The following is a 20,902-nucleotide window of genomic DNA, read 5'->3' as shown; positions in this document are numbered from 1 at the left end:
ACAGAAAGTTAAGCAACGGAGGAAGGTTGCTACAACGGCCAAGAAAATGAACCTCACTTATTTCTCAGATGGAATGCTTCAGAATTGGGGAAAAAGTTGCAGAGGAGGTTAATTTTATAATCTAAAAAAGACATAAAAACCCAACAAAAATCAAAACACACCTTGCTCCCCCCCAAGTAACTGTAGACATTCACCCTGTTTTCTTTGCGCACCAGAATACATTGGGGTCTTCTGACTTCTCAGGAAATGTTCTGCATCTTTCTTGCTGTGAGATTTTTTTTGTTTGTTTTAGTTTCCAGGATTAAATGGTAGATCTGTATTGAAGCTACCTTGTCATATCCAGAGGTCAAGTCTGCAAGCAAGGTCAGGACTTCCACATGGTCACTACAAAGGTTAACTTATATTCTTCCCTCAGTGGCCACAGGCTGAACTGTTACAGCTTTATAGGCAGCTAAGCATTTGAAACATGCACTCCCAGGCAAACAGGCTCTCTTGTGCCTCTCTCTTCCCTGACCATATTTAGTCAACCATAGCAAAAAATAGTCTCTCAGCTGTCGATTGTCGATCCAGAAGCTGAGGAAGCCTCTATCTTGCTTTCTGCCTATTGATTGTTCATCCTGCGGTCCAAACACTGCCTTGCCATTTGTCCTCCTTTTTTTTTTTTCCAAAGCACTGCCAAATAAAGCGGTCTCTCATGTTTCCACTTACACATCCCAGATTTTCACTGAGCTTGCGCTGAGACTAGGAAAGCCTGATGCGGCTGTCACTAAACTTAGATGCACTGCAGAGAAAAAAAGAAAGAGGAAAAATATTACCCTGGCGAGTAGCAAGACGATCTTTAGACAGATATGGAACAAGTAAAATCCCTCTGCTGCCAAAATATGTTTCATGACCTGATTTTTTTATTGGTAAAAAATCAGGATAATGATGTTTTATACAGCTAAAGGCCAGAAGGGATTTTGTAGTGTTACCTTTTAGAGCTAGTTGTTGCTATACATTCTTTTTAAATTTAATAAATAATATTTGAATGGCAAATTTGTAAAAATGGTAAATAGAACCTATATATTGAGGGTGGAGAGAGATCACTAAGAAGAAAGGAGTAATGTGTAAATGAAATCTTGGAAATGCTACTTAAAACTTTAAATTCATTGTCAATTTGAGTAAATTTTTTTGTAGTACTTAGGTGAGAAACAGTGTCTGGAATGCTTTTGAGTAATTGTGTACTTTTATATTGAAACTATATATACTTATATAACTATTAAAATGCATTAATTAAATTTTATTTTATGCTCAAATGTGAGGTGGTTTTTTCCTCCCTTCTACATTGCCATTCCAATTTTATTTTCTGAAATTGCATGTAGGCATGATCATTTCACACTTTACTGCAGACTTAAATAGTCATTAACCTATATGTAACTTTGTCACATAGTGTATGTTGCAGAGGAAAAATACTTTTGCTATAAATTTAATAGCATATTTACCATAAATCTTAATATTGAAGTTTATTTTTTAGCCAAGGAGAAAAAAATATAACATCAAATTCCACAAACCTATGGAGATACAATTTAAGATCTTACAAACCTAAGAATGCCCAAGAGAAACCAACTATACTTTGTTCTTAATTCAAATATAGTCTCTTAAGTATTGATTCAGTTAAGAATCAAGAAAAACAGTTATCAGTTTTCTGAGCTTATTCTCCTAGAAGGGAAATTTGTCCTTGACATTCTTTTTGTCTTTAGCATTTAATAACATAGCAGTTTAATTTTTTTGGATGGCTGTTTTAAAACAGTGACATAAAGAATGCTTCTGTAGATATTTGGCAGTTTTAAAGAGTCAGCTTTTCTAGATATTGAAATAATTTTAGACACATTGTGATAAGATGACACATCTCAGAGTGTTAAGATAGGTTAATTTTCAGGTTTCTAAATTACCCCATCTTTGCTGACCATTTTGTAGCAGTAAAAGTACCCCCCCCCCTCCAAGCAAACACTCATATAGTGTATGAAGGTCTGGGTACTCTTCTAAGCCCTTTAAAATTTTCATAACGATACTATGAAATAGGATTTGTGATTCTTCTCACATTTTATAGATGAGGAAACTGAGACATAGAAGGTAAGTAACCTGCTCAAGTCATTAGCTCTTCAGTTTGTTGGTGCCAGAATGTGAGCCCAGGTAGTTTGGCTTCAGACTGAGATCTTCACCACTGTGCCTGCTGTTGCTCTGGTTTATGAAAATGCAAGTAGTTAGGGAATGGACTCTTGGGGACTGGAACGTCAACCAAAAATGTAGCATGGTGAGCATTCTTGCTCCAGTATGCTCAGAAAGATGGTTGTTCACTTGATTGTTTCTTCTTTTGTTCCATTCAGCTAAACTTTGAGCACCTAATACTGGGTGCACAAAGCGGGTATAAAGATAAGTAAACTAGGCTTCCCTGCCTTACATCATAGAAGAGATCATTTTGGTTGTCTTATTTTAAGAATGATCGAGTACTCACCTGTACAGCTCTCCTGTAGCCTGCATTGTCATTACATATCTCTCTCATTTTGAGCTAAATTCTACTACATTACCAAATTCCTAGTTAATGAATTTAAGCTAAATTAATGAACCTTTTAATTACGGTGTCTGTCAAAAAAGAGTTTGTGGGAAGAAAATTAAAGCACACCAAAAAAAAGAATTAAAAAACATTTGAGTCATGTCTATCACTATAAATAGATGAAAGAAAATAAAAACTATCCATACTCATTTACTAAAGTGATTATCACAGATAGCATTTTGGTATATACCCTCCTAGACTTCTTGTCTCCATCCATTTAGATAGGGGTGTGTATTGAATAAAAATGTATTCAGACCGTTACATACTAACTTGCTTTTAGCATGCCCTACAGAACTTCTACTTGGGATTCATCAACTTTTTTATTAAGTTTCTTTATGGATTCTGGAGTAACATGCTTAAACTATATTTGAGGGATTGTTCATTAACTCAGCAAGCATTTATTGAACACCTAATATGTGCTGTTGTGCCGTTCTAATGTCTGTTTACATTAAGTAATCCTAATATGTAAGGCCTCCTCAGTTTAGCTACTATGGTTTATTTGGAAAAATGTTGCCCATCTCTGAAGAAAGATTGCAAAGCATGGCAGGTCCTAAAAATGGACCCAGCGCCATTTGACTGTTACATACCATGCAGACAGCTGCTTGTCCCCTCTGCTTCTTAGAACTCATTTGTTCATCATTCAGCAAACGTTTGAGTATTACCATGTGCCAGGGATTATGCTAGGCACCACTATTAGTTGTTCCGGAACTTAATGCTTCTTTGGCAGTATTCACAAATGCCTGCTTAACTGGTAGTAAGATCTTATCCTTAAATCATCCATGTCCTTAACCTTTTGGAAAACAACCAGACTGAGAAATAAAGAAGAGTGTTTGAACGTTAGGGAAAGTATCTTCAAATCTCATACTGTGCTCCACAAGTGAGAGTCTATTGGCTTAGTATAATTATTGATTTATTGAGCTGTAACACCCTTATCCCGGTAACTCTATGGGCCTCAGTTCTTGCAACCTAACAGCAGAATCCTCTTAATTAACTAAGGTGCTGTGGGGAACAGCTGACCTTTGTGGTTATCTTTTGGGTTCCTCAGATTGTCTACCCCATGAGAAGAAAGGAGACAGACCACTCAGAGCTGTTCTGGACATGAGGGTGAGGGGACCAGGGGCTATTCTGTTTTTTTCTTAGCTCATCTTGCAGGCTAGGCCCAAAGATTGGCTCTTTTCTTGAGACATCATATTATTTGTTTTTGTTTGTTTGCTTTTTGTGGGGGGAAGATCAGGAATGAACATTAATTAGCAGCTTTCTAATTAAGATGAGAGGGTTATAGGTCTCTGTTAAAATTAATCTACCCCAAATCTCCAGTGTAGAAAAATTCTAAATAATTTATGTGGATATTCCACCTTCAAGGAAGTGGAGCATAACTTTCCACGTGTTAAGTTTAGGCTGCGCATAGTGACTTCTTTCCAAAGAGTGTATGGTATATTTTAGTGTTCTATAGTATAGAAAAGGGGAAAAAGAGTAACTCTGTGGTGGAGAAACCTCACAAACACTGCCTCAGCCAGATGATCAGGGTTAACATCGACAGTGATAAGTCATGTTTATAGTGTGTACCCTTGATGTGACGTGATGAAGTGGCACTACCTTTGAGACCTTCTTCTTCAAAACTCATAACCCCAGTGTAATCATGGGAAAACACCAGACAAATTCCAACTGAGGGGCAGTCTACAAAATAACTGATTAGTACTCCTCAACATTGTCAGCATCATCAAAAACAAGGAAAGTCTAAGAAACTGTCAGAGCCAAGGGGAGCCTAAGGAGCCATGACAACTAAATGTAATGTGGTATTCTGGAGCAGAAAAAGAACATGAAATAAAACTAAGGAAGTTGGAATGAAGTAGTTAATAGCAGTCAGTGCTGGTTCATTAATTAACAAATGTACCATACTGATGTACAATATTAACAGTAGAGGTGAGGAACTCTCTGCAGTATCTTCACAATCCTCTGTAACTCTACAATGGTTCTGAAATAAAAAGTTTATTTAAAAACAGCAAAAACAAAAATGTACCCACTCCTGGCTAGTTGACCATTGACTTTTGCATTAATTTTGATTTGGGGCTATCTGCAATATTTTTCCACAACTTAAACCATTTCATCAGGAGTTGATTTTGTTATAATTCAGTTATCAACAAAATAATAAGTTTAGTCTCATATTCTTTTAAAAGTATATTAAAACAAAAAGTATATTTCAGAATAAGTTTTATCGAGATCAATCGTATCTTAAAAAGATTTAGTTATTTTAAAGGGAGCCTTTTTAATTTGAGTGCTGATAATTTTGAACTTGTGAAAATTGTGAAATGATTAGATTTGTGTGGAAGGGGGTATAGAGGATAGATTTGGAAGGGGGCTGTTACAGATGTTCAGAGGAAAGGTAATGAAAGCCTATATAAAGAATATTGGGGCCCCTGGGAAAGAATAGTTTAGTTTTAAAAGGGAAAATCAAGAGAACAAATTGAACGCAGGAGTAAGAAGGGAGGAAAGGGTCTAGAATGATTCCCAGGTTTCTGACTTGGGTGGCTGGTTAAATGGTGGTAAGAATAACCAAAATCAAGAATACAGGAGGAATTCTTGGGAAGGAGAAAAGGGAAATTTGTACTGTGTACTTTATAGGTCTATAATCTTAGAACTGTAATAAAATAACACTATTATATTGAAGAATTTTAGACTCTACTAAAACATTTACCTACATTATGTCATTTAATTCTTACAGCAATCTTACGATATTTTACAGAGGTTTCTATGGAAGTGTTGGTATTTGTTCAGTTAGAGATATGAGATAGAGCTGTTATGGGTGAGAGTGTTTAGTTGGGGCTTCACAGGGCCCGAGTATGGACCTTGGCTTTATAGGTCCATAGAGATGACTAACACTAATTAACATTAATAAAGAATGCCAAATTACTATTTACAGAAAGAAATATTGCTAAGTGGATTGTAGTACTTACACCAGCTGATCAGTAGATTTTTTTCCCCTGCAGTGGGGAGAAAGAAATCTATGAAAAGCTAAGTTAAAATTGGAAATTGATTGGTGAGCAAGACAACTGGTTAGATGATCTTAATTGACAGTACCATCAACCTGTGATGACTTTGCATATGACGATGATAGCATTCTCCTGATTCTACTGGAGGGTAAATTAGAATACTGGGGTTGCTCATCAGGGGGCTTTTTCTATAGATAACGCTGGTGATACACTGACAAATTATTTTTCTCATTCTTTCTCCAGGCTTTGTACAAACCATTTCTTCACTCTTTAACCAATCATTATTTTCCAGAAAAAGACATAATTTTCATCTTTTTAATAATTCCATCCTGGTGATTTATTTATCTATCTATCTATCTATCATCCTAATTCGACGTCTGGATCTCCTCTTATAAAAATCTCTTTTTCCCTAGTTATCCACTTGTTTCATTTACTTTATTAACTATTGTCTGGTGTATTCACCTCATTTGCCAATATAACACTGTTGCTATGGGAAATCAAAAATTACCATTTCTCTTTAAAATATGTTGATAATATTATAATTTAATCAGTTTAAAATAAGGCATTTGGATTAATTCAAATTTCTTTCAATTTTTATTTTTAATGATATATTTCTTAATGTTTCAGGATTGTGAGGAAAAAATATTTTAATATGGTTATTCTATAGTGTAATATACAACATTTATGTCAGTGAGACTAATTAACAGAATAGATTTATTCTGAAATAAAAACTTGCTCCTTGAAAATCTTGAATTTTGCATTTTGATATTAGGATTTGATATACTTTGTAGAATGTGATCTAGAAGGGACTAGGGTTGTTTTTGTCACTGCCAACAGTAGCCTGGCACTGCCTTTCCCTTGTTCTGACAGTTCAGTTATATGTACTGTACTAAGAGAGGAAAAAGCAAAAAGACACAAAGTAATAAGAGTGCAGGGAGGCAATTGGCTTTCAAGAATACATACATATCTATTTATTTTTATTTTTATATAGTTTTATTTAATTTTTTTGGCTCTGCTGTGTGGCTTGTGGGATCTTAGTTCCCCGACCAGGTATCGAACCTGGGCCCCGGCAGTGAAAGTGCCAAGTCCTAACCACTGGACCGCCAGGGAATTCCCTCTATTTCTTTTTAAACGCCTTAGTAACTTTCTGAACCATTGGCTCTTCTTTCTGAGGGACCTCAGGTTTTCTACCTTGTTGACTTACAAATGCAAGAAGGAAGAACAAGTAAGTGAAAGCTATTAATATCCTCTATTACCACCATTTCTCTCAACACAGTTATAGTACCATTTTTCTTTGTATCAATAACGTGTGTTTGGGACTTCCCTGGTGGTCCAATGGTAAAGAATCCACCTTACAATGCAGGGGACGTGGGTTTGATCCCTGGTCAGGGAACTAAGATTCCACATGCCACGGGGCAACTAAGCCCGCATGCCACAACTACTGAGCTCACGCGCCTCAACGAGAGAGCCCGCGTGCCGCAAACTACAGAGCCCACACGCTCTAGAGCCCACGTGCCACAACTACAGAGCCTGCCTGCCACAACTAGAGGGAGAAAACCTGCGCACCACAACTAGAGGGAGAAAACCCGTGGGCCACAACTAGAGAGAGAAAAACCCACATGCCACAACTAGAGAGAGAAAAACACACGCACCACAACTAGAGAAGAGGAAACCTGCACGCCACAACTAGAGGGACGCCCACGCATCACAACGGAAGATCCCACATGCCTCAACGAAGATCCAGCGTGCCACAACTAAGACCTGACACAGCCAAAAATAAATAAAATAATTTAAAAAATGTGTTTGTCTTATTTTTTTTAACATCTTTATTGGAGTATAATTGCTTTACATTGTTCTGTTAGTTACTGCTGTATAACAAAGTGAATCAGCTATACGTATACATATATCCCCATATCCCCTCCCTCTTGCATCTCCCTCCTACTACCCTCCCTATCCCATCCTTCTAGGTAGTCACAAAGCACCGAGCTGATCTCCCTGTGCTATGCGGCTGCTTCTCACTAGCTATCTGTTTTACATATGGTAGTGTATATATGTCAATGCCACTCTCTCATTTCATCTCAGCTTACCCTCCCCCCTTCCCGTGTCCTCAAGTCCATTCTCTACGTCTGTGTCTTTGTTCCTGTCCCGCCCCTAGGTTCTTCAGAACTTTTTTTTTTTTAGATTCCATATATATCTGTTAGCATATGGTATTTGTTTTTCTCTTTCTGACTTAACTTCACTCTGTATGACAGACTCTAGGTCCATCTACCTCACTACAAATAACTCAGTTTCGTTTCTTTTTATGTCGGAGTAATATTCCATTGTATATATGTGCCATGTCTTCTTTATCCATTCATCTTTCGATGGACACTTAGGTTGACTCCATGTCCTGGCTATTGTAAATAATGCTGCAGTGAACATTGTTGTGCATGACTCTTTATTTTTAAACGTCTTTATTGGAGTATAATTGCTTTACAATGGTGTGTTAGTTTCTGCTTTATAACAAAGAGAATCAGCTATACATATACATATATCCCCGTATCTCCTCCCTCTTGCGTCTCCCTCCCACCCTCCCTACCCTACCCCTCTAGGTGGTCACAAAGCACTGAGCTGATCTCCCTCTGCTATGCGGCTGCTTCCCACTAGCTGTCTATTTTACATCTGGTAGTATATATTAGTCCATGCCACTCTCTCACTTCGTCCCAGCTTACCCTTCCCCCTCCCCGTGTCCATTCCTGTCCTGCCCCTAGGTTCTTCATAACCTTTTTTTTTTTTTTTTAGATTCCATATATATGTGTTAGCATACAGTATTTGTTTTTCTCTTTCTGACTTACTTCACTCTGTATGACAGACTCTAGGTCCATCCACCTCACTATGAATAACTCAGTTTTGTTTCTTTTTATGGCTGAGTAATATTCCATTGTATATATGTGCCACATCTTCTTTATCCATTCATCTGCTGATGGACACTTATGTTGCTTCCATGTCCTGGCTATTGTAAATAGAGCTGCAATGAACATTGTGCTACATGACTCTTTTTGAATTATGGTTTTCTCAGGGTATATGCCCAGTAGTGGGATTGCTGGGTCATATGGTAGTTCTATTTTTAGTTTCCTCAGGAACCTCCATACTGTTCTCCATAGTGGCTCTATCAGTTTACATTCCCACCAACAGTGCAAGAGGGTTCCCTTTTCTCCACACCCTCTCCAGCATTTATTGTTTGTAGATTTTTTGATGATGGCCACTCTGACTTGTGTGAGGTGATACTTCATTGTAGTTTTGATTTGCATTTCTCTAATGATTAGTGATGTTGAGCATCTTTTCATGTGTTTGTTGGCAATCTGTATATCTTCTTTGGAGAAATGTCTATTTAGGTCTTCTGCCCATTTTTGGATTGGGTTGTTTGTTTTTTTGATATTGAGCTGCATGAGCTGCTTGTATATTTTGGAGATTAATCCTTTGTCAGTTGCTTCATTTGCAAATATTTTCTTCCATTCTGAGGGTTGTCTTTTCATCCTGTTTATGGTTTCCTTTGCTGTGCAAAAGCTTTTAAGTTTCATTAGGTCCCATTTGTTTATTTTTGTTTTTATTTCCATTTCTCTAGGAGGTGGGTCAAAAAGGATCTTGCTGTGATTTATGTCATAGAGTGTTCTGCCTATGTTTTCCTCTGAGAGTTTTATAGTGTCTGGCCTTATATTTAGGTCTTTAATCCATTTTGAGTTTATTTTTGTGTATGGTGTTAGGGAGTGTTCTAATTTCATTCTTTTACATGTAGCTGTCCAGTTTTCCCAGCACCACTTTTTGAAGAGGCTGTCTTTTCTCCATTGTATGTTCTTGCCTCCTTTATCAAAGATAAGATGACTATATGTGTGTGGGTTTATCTCTGGGGTTTCTATCCCGTTCCATTGATCTGTATTTCTGTTTTTGTGCCAGTACCATACTGTCTTGATTACTGTAGCTTTGTAGTATAGTCTGAAGTCAAGGGAGCCTGATTTCTCCAGCTCCGTTTTTCTTTCTCAAGATTGCTTTGGCTATTCGGGGTCTTTTGTGTTTTCATACAGATTGTGAAATTTTTTGTTCTAGTTCTGTGAAAAATGCCAGTGGTAGTTTGATAGGGATTGCATTGAATCTGTAGATTGCTTTGGGTAGTATAGTCATTTTCACAATGTTGATTCTTCCAGTCAGGAACATGGTATATCTCTCCATCTGTTGATATCATCTTTAATTTGTTTCATCAGTGTCTTAAAGTTTTCTGAATACAGGTCTTTTACCTCCTTAGGTAGGTTTATTCCTAGGTATTTTATTCTTTTTGTTGCAGTGGTAAATGGGAGTGTTTCCTTAATTGCTCTTTCAGATTTTTCATCATTAGTGTATAGAAATGCAAGAGATTTCTGTGCATTAATTTTGTATCCTGCTACTTTACCAAATTCATTGATTAGCTCTAGTAGTTTTCTGGTAGCATCTTTAGGATTCTGTATGTATAGTATCATGTCATCTGCAAACAGTGACAGTTTTACTTCTTTTCCTATTTGGATTCCTTTTATTTCTTTTTCATCTCTGATTGCTGTGGCTAAAACTTCCCAAACTATGTTAAATAGTAGTGGTGAGAGTGAGCAACCTTGTCTTGTTCCTGATCTTGGTGGAAATGGTTTCAGTTTTTCACCATTGAGAATGATGTTGGCTGTGGGTTTGACATATATGGCCTTTATTATGTTGAGGTAAATTCCCTCTATGCCTACTTTCTGGAGAGTTTTTATAATAAATGGGTTTTGAATTTTGTTGAAAGCTTTTTCTGCATCTGTTGAGATGATCATATGGTTTTTCTCCTTCAGTTTGTTAATATGGTGTATCACATTGATTGATCTGCATGTATTGAAGAATCTTTGCATTCCTGGGATAAACCTCACTTGATCATGGTGTATGATCCTTTTAATGTGCTGTTGGTTTCTGTTTGCTAGTATTTTGTTGAGGATTTTTGCATCTATGTTCATCAGTGATATTGGCCTGTAGTTTTCTTTTTTTGTAACAACATCTTTGTCTGGTTTTGGTATCAGGGTGCTGGTGGCCTTGTAGAATGAGTTTGGGAGTGTTCCTCCCTCTGCTATGTTTTGGAAGAGTTTGAGAAGGATAAATGTTAGCTCTTCTCTAAATGTTTGATAGAATTCGCCTGTGAAGCCATCTGGTCCTGGGCTTTTGTTTGTTGGAAGATTTTTAATCACAGTCTCAATTTCAGTGCTTGTTATTGGTCTGTTTATATTTTCTGTTTCTTCCTGGTTCAGTCTCAGAAGGTTGTGCTTTTCTAAGAGTTTGTCCATTTCTTCCAGGTTGTCCAATTTATTGGCATATTGTTGCTTGTAGTAATCTCTCATGATCCTTTGTATTTCTGCATTGTCAGTTGTTACTTCTCCTTTTTAATTTCTAATTCTGTTGATTTGAGTCTTCTCCCTTGTTTTCTTGATGAGTCTGGCTAATGGTTTATCAATTTTGTTTATCTTCTCAGAGAACCAGCTTTTAGTTTTATTGATCTTTGCTATCGTTTCCTTCATTTCTTTTTCATTTATTTCTGATCTGATCTTTATGATTTCTTTCCTTCCACTAACTTTGGGGTTTTTTTGTTCTTCTTTCTCTAATTGCTTTAGGTGTAAGGTTAGGTTATTTATTTGAGATGTTGCTTGTTTCTTGAGGTAGTATTGTATTGCTATAAACTTCCCTCTTAGAACTGCTTTTGCTGCATCCCATAGGTTTTGGGCCGTCATGTTCTCATTGTCATCTGTTTCTCGGTATATTTTGATTTCCTGTTTGATTTCTTCTGTGATCTCTTGGTTATTTAGTATGGTATTGTTTAGCTTCCGTGTGTTTGTATTTTTTACAGTTTTTTTCCTGTAATTGATACCTAGTCTCATAGCATTGTGGTAGGAAAAGATATTGATACGATTTCAATTTTCTTAAATTTACCAAGGCTTGATTTGTGACCCAAGATATGATCTATCCTGGAGAATGTTCCATGAGCAGTTGAGAAGAAAATGTATTCTGTTGTTTTTGGGTGGAATGTCCTATAAATATCAATTAAGTCCATCTTGTTTAATGTATCATTTAAAGCTTGTGTTTCCTTATTTATTTTCATTTTGGATGATCTGTCCATTGGTGAAAGTGGGTTGTTAAAGTTTCCTACTACGATTGTGTTACTGTCGATTTCCCCTTTTATGGCTGTTAGTATTTGCCTTATGTATTGAGGTGCTCCTATGTTGGGTGGATAAATATTTATAATTGTTATATCTTCTTCTTGGATTGATCCCTTGATCATTATGCAGTGTCCTTGTTTGTCTCTTGTAATAGTCTTTATTTTAAAGTCTATTTTATCTGATATGAGAATTGCTACTCTAGCTTTCTTTTGATTTTCATTTGCATGGAATATCTTTTTCCATCCCCTCACTTTCAGTCTGTATGTGTCTCTAGGTCTGAAGTGAGTCTCTTGTAGACAGCATATATACAGGTCTTGCTTTTGTATCCATTCAGCCTGTCTGTGTCTTTTATAGTTGGAGCATTTAATCCATTTACATTTAAGGTAGTTATCGATATGTATGTTCCTATTACCTTTTTTGTAGTTGTTTTGGGTTTGTTATTGTAGGTCTTTTCTTTCTCTTGTGTTTCCTGCTTAGAGAAGTTCCTTCAGCATTTGTTGTAAAGTTGGTTTGGTGGTGCTGAATTCTCTTAGCTTTTGCTTGTCTGTAAAGGTTTTAATTTCTCCATTGAATCTGAATGAGATCCTTGCTGGGTAGAGTAATCTTGGTTGTAGGTTTTTCCCTTTCATCACTTTAAGTATGTCCTGCCACTCCCTTCTGGCTTGCACACTTTCTGCTGAAAGATCAGCTGTTAACCTTATGGGGATTCCCTTGTATGTTATTTGTTGCTTTTCCCTTGCTGCTTTTGATATTTTTTCTTTGTATTTAATTTTTGATAGTTTGATTAATATGTGTCTTGGCGTGTTTCACCTTGTATTTATCCTGTATGGGACTCTCTGTGCTTCCTGGACTTGATTGACTATTTCCTTTCCCATATTAGGGAAGTTTTCAACTACAATCTCTTCAAATATTTTCTCAGTCCCTTTTTCTCTTCTTCTTCTGGGACCCCTATAATTCGAATGTTGGTCCATTTATTGTTATCCCAGAGGTCTCTGAGACTGTCCTCAATTCTTTTCATTCTTTTTTCTTTATTCTGCTCTGCGGTAGTTATTTCCACTATTTTACCTTCCAGGTCACTTATCCGTTCTTCTGCCTCAGTTATTCTGCTCTTGATTCCTTCTAGAGAATTTTAAATTTCATTTATTGTGTCGGTCATCATTGTTTGTTTGCTCTTTAGTTCTTCTAGGTCCTTGTTACATGTTTCTTGTATTTTCTCCATTCTATTTCCAAGATTTTCGATCATCTTTACTATCATTACTCTGAATTCTTTTTCAGGTAGACTGCCTATTTCCTCTTCATTTGTTTGGTCTGGTGGGTTTTTACCTTGCTCCTTCATCTGCTGCATATTTCTCTGTCTTCCCATGTTGCTTAACTTACTGTGTTTGGGGTCTCCTTTCGCTGGCTGCAGGTTCATAGTTCCCTTTGGTTTTGGTGTCTGCCCCCAGTGGGTAAGGTTGATTCAGTGGCTTGTGTAGGCTTCCTGGTGGAGATGACTGGTGCCTGTGTTCTGGTGGATGAGGCTGGATCTTGTCTTTCTGGTGGGCAGGACTACATACGATGGTATGTTTTGGGGTGTCTGTGAACTTAGTATGATTTTAGGCAGCCTCTCTGCTAATGGGTGGAGTTGTGTTCCTGTCTTGCTAGTTTGGCATGGGGTGTCCACCACTGGTGCTTGCTGGTTGTCGAGTGGATCTGGGTCTTAGTGTTGAGACAGAGATCTCTGGGTGAGCTCTCGCTGGTTGATATTACGTGGGGCCAGGAGGTCTCTGGTGGTCCAGTGTCCCGAACTCAGCTCTCCCACCTTAGAGGCTCAGTCCTGACACCTGGCCGGAGCACCAAGACCCTCTCAGCCACATGGTGTAGACAACTGTGGTAAAAATCTTACTGGTGTCTTGGATTTTTCTTTGCTGGGTGATTTATCCAAGCCAGGTTCCCTTTGTCAGAAACACAGCAAGCCAAAACGCTAAGATATCCGAGGTTTGCAGTGAAGACAGGCCTTATTCACACGGCATCCAAGGAGAAGACAGGAGAACAAATTTCAAATCTGGGTCCTATCTTATTATTTTTAATGATTGATTACATTTTTTCTTTATTAAAACTTTTTTCACATGATTTAATACTTGCATCTTCAAAACTCTCCAAAAGAATCATAAAGCTAAATTCTGTTTCTCACATGGTCAAGTGTGTAAGGTAACAGATAATCTATGGCATTAGCATCATGATTATGCCAAATCCAAACACTCAGTAGTATATTGTTGTACCAGTACTTTTCCCCATTAAGAATTTGAGTCAAAATCTACATAATTTCTAGTATTCTATTTTAATCCACTGAATGAGGAGGTATAGAATCCTTATAATTACTGAAAATGAGCTAAAGCAGGAATCTTTAGCTTTGTATGAGGTCCATGAATGGAACTTAGGGGTTTTGGACTTCTTTAAAATTGTATGTAAAGATTTTTATGTGTATTTTCCGGGAGAAAATGGTTCATAGATTTCCAAAGAAGTCTTGTTACCCGTGAACAGTGATTGTAACTTCAGTAACAACCACCAAAATCTGTCTTAAAGTTTTGATTCTCAGTACACCTTGGGTCATAAACCTGTTTAAAAATCTGATAAAAGCTATAAACTTCCAGATGTGAGTACAGTTTTGGAGATTCTTGGATCCTCCAAAGCTTGTTCTCAGATGTCTTGGACTTCCTGTTTGGGATTCGTAGACCACTGCCGTTAAGGAAACACGCTCTGGCTCATGTTAGGCCTTAGTCTCATTATTTTAGAGACTTACAGTTTCATTTACACACATTCTTATTCTGCATCTTCAGACTGTTTCTCCATACATTTATCACATTTCTCTATTAAAAATTTTTCTCTCATATGTATCACCTTACGAAACACTATCCCGATATGTATCTTACTGTTATTTCTTGCCCTGTTGTACTCTACTGGCACAATTTTAAAAGCTTTTCTTTTCTGTGTTTACTGCATTTTTTAGGTGTGAGGGAAGATTCAGTATCTAATATGTATATCAGTGTTGTCTGAGCCAAGTCCAATACTCTTTGCAGGAGCAGTTTATCTTAGGTCACACTCTAAAAAAAAACAATTAGTTGATAGATGTATTAAGGGAGATTTTTTCCAAATTACGTTATGAGTTTTCCACACAAAACCTCTATGTTAAGAAAAGTTAGACTGGTTAGGGTTAGGAAAGTTGCTTCTGATTTTATTTTCCTTTTTGAGTGGTAGGCTAGCTTTTTCTCTACAAAGCATGATTTCTCGATAATTAGTTCCCCTGATTTTTTATGGTTTAATCTTTGGTGCTCTTTAGGATAACTTTGTCTTTTTTGCTTTGGAGATACTTTGTTACCATATCTTAAATTTTAAATATTAGATTATAGTGACCATTTTGTGTGTTTTGATATCAACTGGATTTAGCACTGCTAAATGACATATATCACATTTTTAATTCTGCAGAGTTCATGATAATCTGCCAGCTACCTAAAATTTGTCTTATCACTATTTTTCCTTCCTAGCTGTTGTTACCTGGTTGTTCTTTATTAACTCTTTGTTAATATATACTATTCCAGTTGAACCTAAGAGATTCCACAAGGCCAACATGTATCCTTATTAGGGTATACTTCTTTTACCTTTGGTTTTTTTCCTCTCATAATGTTTCCCTTTTGTAGCACTCCCATTCTGTTTTGATTCTGTTCTCCAAACAGCAATAATTCGTTTACCTCTTACAATATCAAAAGGCTGTGTATTTAAGATTTAGAAATTTTGAATTTCTGTTTGTCTCTAAGGGCATAATTTTCTTTAAAGAGGAGTATATTCATTTGATTTTAAAAGTTTCTTTTGAATATTTTTTCTAAAGAAAATAATAAAATATTTAATTAAATATTTGACTTTCAGTGCAATGCGTGTTTTACTGTCGAAATTACCAAGGCCATGGATTGTGGATGAGAAGAAAGATGATGGTTATACTGCCTTGCATCTGGCTGCCCTTAATAATCATGTAGAAGTGGCTGAACTGTTGGTACATCAGGTAGGAAAAGCAGTTCAGTAATTTTTAACAATTTTGGATCATTGCTATTTATTTTTTACTTCATCAACTACTTATTGATAATAAGTAAAATCCCATGATGATGGTATCTTACAGTAAAATCCCATGATGATGCAAATTCAGATATAGTATGAATTTAGTCTTCCGCCTAACATTGGTTTTTGTTTTTGTTTTTTTTTCCCTGGCTGCGCCACGCAGCGTGTAGAATCTTAGTTCCCCAACCAGGGATCGAACTCGTGCCCTGTGCAGTGGAAGCACGGAGCCCTAAAGACTGGACCACCAGGGAATTCCCCTAACATTGGTTCTTAAATGGAGGGAGTTAGTGGTGTGTGTGGGGAGAAGGGGGCGGGGGGGAATCCTTCAGTCTCCAGTGTTCTCTCTGCACAGTCTTCCTGGATTGGTCCAACGAAATAGGCATCAATGAAAAGGGATTTTCCAGGGTCACTGCCACTATTGTGGAAGAATCACTCTGCTGTAGCACCAAGAACCGTCATGTTGATATCTAAGCTGGTGTGGGCAGGTGCCACCAGGTAACACCAGGCTGCAGCTAGGCTCTAGGGATGCAGTTCATGACTACTGCTGGACCCCTTGGATAGCAGCATAGGCTCACCTTGGTCATTTCATTCATCTCAGGAATAAGATGGCTCTACATTTTTATGAGATTGGATTTTGAGGGAAACCCATTTATTGCAATTTTATGATATTTTGGTATATTCAGCAAAATTTTTAAATGCTTCAGTCAAGCATATGCCATAGCTAAGCACTAAAGTTACCAAAGAATTATCTGTGATCCCTGACTTCAAGGAACTTACAGTCTAGTTAAGAAGATGAAACAGCAGAAAAATTTAGTAGATAGTACATTATGTGTAATTAGGTCATAGATCATAAGATAGACATTCCATAAACTACAGAAGTTTAGGTAAAAAAAAAATAGTTCAAAAGTTAAACAAACCTTTCCCCTGCCATTGTAAGCCTTTATTATTAAAATTGATTTTCTTAGAAGTGTTGTTAATTATGATAAATTCCTTTTCATCCAAAATCCAAACGACTGACCTTAAGCCAGTACCACACTGTCTTGGTTATTGTTGCTTTATAGTAAGTCTTGAAATAGTTAGAGTAAGTCCTCTAACTTTGTTTTTCTTTCTCAGAACTACTTTAATGTTCTAGATCTTCGGAATTTCCCAGTACATTTTAGAATCAGGTTATTAGTTTCTATTAAAAGTCTTTGGGGGAGTTTGGTTGCTCTTACACATATTAGATTTATCTTTAAGTAATTTTTTGATCCTATTGGTAAATTGTATTATTTTAAAATTTCAATTTCCAGTTATATATTGCTAATATATAGAGTTGCAATTTTTTTAATATATTTACCATGTATCCTGTGACCTTGCTTAAATTACCATTGGTCATTAGGAAAACAGAAATTATACCAACACTACTAATCACCAACTACAATGACTAAAATTAAAAATGCCAACAAAACCAAGTGTTGATTGGGATGTGGATCAGTTAGAATTCACAAACGTTGCTGGTGTTTTTCAGGGTAGCCATGTTGAAAAACAGTTTAGCAGTTTCTTATAAAGTTAAACATATATTCATCCCAGCAGTCTCACGTCTAGATATGTATCCAAGAGAACTGAGGGCACATTTCCACGAAATACTCCTACTAAATACTTGTAGCAGCATTATTTGTAATAGCCCTAAACTGAAAACAAACCAAATGTTCATCAACTAGTGTCTGAATAAAGAAATTATGGTATATCCATACAATGAATACTACTTTGGAAAATCTAAATGATGGAAAAAAGTTCAGGAAACTTAAAATGGAGATCCCTCACTTTTCTGCATTTATATGAGAACAGACATGATAAGAAAACAAGCTGAGGGAAGTCACTGGTGGTCCATTGGTTAGGACTCAGTGCTTTCACTGCCATGGGCCATCGCTGGTCAGTTGCTGGTTGGGGAACTAAGATCCCACAAGCCACGTGGCACGGCTCAAAAAAAAAAGGGGAAAGCAAGCTGAGATCAGGAGCCTAATGATTGCACTCAAAGAAACATAAATAGTAAAAACAAACCAGAAACTCCCACCTTCCCGAACATGTCATAGCATGTTCAGACCAACCAAACTCCCGTAAGGGAGTTTCAGCTCTACCTGATGCACCAAGCAGGTGCACAGGTGGGGGTGTCAGAGTTGTGATCATAGAGCATGAATGGTTCTAAGACACAAATGGAATGATACAGTTTATTTTTTGACTCTGTAGCCCTCTACTTAATTTTAGTTTTTAAAAAAAATTTATTATTATTTTTTATCATGCCAGACATGGTGCTAGGCATTTTGACATGTTATTTTTCTTAATCCTCACATTGACCCCTGGAATAGGTTGTGCCCTTACCATTTTGGAGCTGAGGAAATAGGCATGAAATGATGCAGTGCTTGCTTAAGCTCACAAAGCTCGTAGCTGACAACACTTGAACCTAGGTCCACTGACACTATGTTCATTGCTTTTGCTTCTCCGTCCCTTTCCTCTGTGCTTGGCATCAGCTGTTCTCATGGTCCTTTGTCTATCTCAGGGCCCTGGTGGGACTTTCTGCTCTTCCTTCAATAAGTGTTTGTATGTACTAATTAAGCGTTGTCTTCTTCTCACCCTCCAGCAGAGTTCCTTTTCACTGAATGAGGAAGAGCTGAATTATCCAGCAAGAGGAACTGACCTTATTAGGTCATTAAAATAAATCTAGGTCCAATATGAAGACTCATTAATATATTTTCAGGAAATATTTACAGTTAAAATGAGCTGATTATGTCCATTGCTCTATAATGGAGATTAAAAGGGAGCTGTGTTTGTACTGTACTTTGTCCTTTAACTGTTCTTAGACGGAATCACCGTAATAAAAATAATTATTTTAAACTTGCTGTTCTACTTCAGAAAGTTTGCTGCCCTATCCACTTCTTCCTATGTTACCATATGAGAACAAGGTCCCAGCCCCTAGGAAGGGGGCGTGGTCAGTAGTGTCCAGTGTTACCGATTCTTCGCAAAGAGTTAGTTTAGTATGCTTCCCTCTTGTCACATTTAACTGTGTATGCCTTGTTCTTCTTCAGGGTAACGCAAACCTGGATATCCAGAATGTGAACCAGCAGACTGCCCTACACCTTGCTGTTGAGCGGCAGCACACCCAGATTGTGAGGGTAACGTGTCTACTAAAGTGAATCTTTGCTTATTAAATCATACTTTGTTAGATTTCTCAAAAGGCATAGTTAGAGGTAAAAATTATGATTTTAGGCTAATATTGTACATCAGTTGGGTAAAGAGTTTTAATTTGTAATAGGGAAAATCATAAGATTCTGATATTCAAAGTCTTTATAATTTTGTTGCCAGATTTGTAAATTCCCAGAATATTAAATCAGAGGATTTCAGAGTAACTTACAAATTTGTTGTTGTTGTTTTTTTTTTTAATTTATTTATTTATTTTTGGCTGCATTGGGTCTTTGTTGCTGCACGTGGGCTTTCTCTAGTTGAGGCGAGCGGGGGCTACTCTTTGTTGTGGTGCGCAGGCTTCTTATTGCGGTGGCTTCTCTCATTGCGCAGCACGGGCCCTAGGTGCGCGGGCTTCAGTAGTTGTGGCTCGCGGGCTCTAGAGCGCAGGCTCAGTAGTTGTGGCGCACGGGCTTAGCTGCTCCGCGGCATGTGGGATCTTCCCGGACCAGGGCTTGAACCCGTGTTCCCTGCATTGGCAGGCAGATTCTTAACCACTGCGCCACCAGGGAAGCCCGACAAATTTGTTTTTTTTAAAAAAGTATACTCCCTTTTAATTTTTATAATTGAGAGTGAACTGTAATTAAAGGCTTTGGCTGGACATTTGCTGAACAGATTCCAAAAAAGCTGACATGTATATTTTTATTTTACTAATCTGGTGATTCCAGTCAAAAGACTTGAAAGATTATCTGTTTACAACTTTTTTGTAGAGCAGTGATTCTTAAAGTTTGCAGGCTGAAGCAGCAGCAGCAGCATCACCTGAGACTTTGGTAGAAAAGTAAATTCCTGGGCCCCACCTCAGACCAACCAAATCAGAACCTCCAAGGGTGGGAACTAGCAATCTGTGGTTTAACAGGCCCCCAGGTAATTGTGATGCATGTTCAAATTTGAGAAACTGTCCTGCAGAGACATTATATAATCTTTTTGAAACAAAGGAAACAAAACAAAAGAAAACAGTAATTAGCCAAGACAGGTAGGACCATGTGCTTGAGATCGGTTTCTTTGTATGGTATTTTTCTAAAACTCTGATAGCATTTACAGAAAGGATTAGGGAACTTGTTAAAGCACTGTAAGCAAAGTTTTATGTTTACCACTTAAAATATCGATTGAGGGCTTCGCTGGTGGCTCAGTGGTTAAGAATCCGCCTGCCAATGCAGGGGACACGGGTTCGAGCCCTGGGCCGGGAAGATCCCACATGCCGCGGAGCAACTAAGCCTGTGCGCCAGAACTACTGATCCTGCGCTCTAGAGCCCACGAGCCACAACTACTGAGCCCGTGTGCCACAACTACTGAAGCCCGCGTGCCTAGAGCCTGTGCTCCGCAACAAGAGAAGCCACTGCAATGAGAAGCCAGTGCACCGCAACCAAGAGTAACCCCCGCTCGCTGAAACTAGAGAAAGCCCGCATGCAGCAACAAAGACCCAATGCAGCCAAAAATAAATAAATAAATATATTTAAAATATATATATATATATCGATTGAGATATATCAATTATGCATTATATGTAAGAGATTGCAGTTTAGCAAACACTTCACGTTTATTATTATTTAAAATCCCTCTTGCCAAAAATTCATTTCTCTGCTATTTGGACTTATAACCCTTATAACCGTACATTTGGAGAAAATTAACCAAAGAGAATGGAAATAAATAACTTGCTTATTTAAATAATAGAAGAATTTTGAACGTTATGATTTGTTCCTATTGGAAATACTTAAAATATCCCAACTCACATATCTGAAATTAAAAGGAGAAAAAAAATGTCCTAAATTTCCCCCAGTTATCTTGATCTTAGAGTAGATTAATTGAGCAACATTTTGGTTCTTATTTCTTTC

At 37.3% G+C, this 20,902-nt stretch overlaps 1 protein-coding gene across 1 annotated transcript in view; it reads left to right on the top strand.

The window, feature by feature from the left end:
* The window catches only part of MIB1 (MIB E3 ubiquitin protein ligase 1), a 112,189-nt gene that overhangs the window by 73,242 nt on the left and 18,045 nt on the right, over positions 1-20,902 (top strand). The window contains exons 13-14 of the mRNA XM_061169637.1: positions 15,669-15,801; positions 18,917-19,003. Of these exons, the coding sequence (XP_061025620.1) occupies positions 15,669-15,801; positions 18,917-19,003 (220 nt within the window). The remainder of the gene's footprint in view (positions 1-15,668; positions 15,802-18,916; positions 19,004-20,902) is intronic.

The sequence above is a fragment of the Eubalaena glacialis genome, chromosome 15 (assembly GCF_028564815.1).
Source record: "Eubalaena glacialis isolate mEubGla1 chromosome 15, mEubGla1.1.hap2.+ XY, whole genome shotgun sequence".
NCBI classification, from domain to species: domain Eukaryota; kingdom Metazoa; phylum Chordata; class Mammalia; order Artiodactyla; family Balaenidae; genus Eubalaena; species Eubalaena glacialis.
This window is presented reverse-complemented; position numbering and strand designations above follow the sequence as displayed.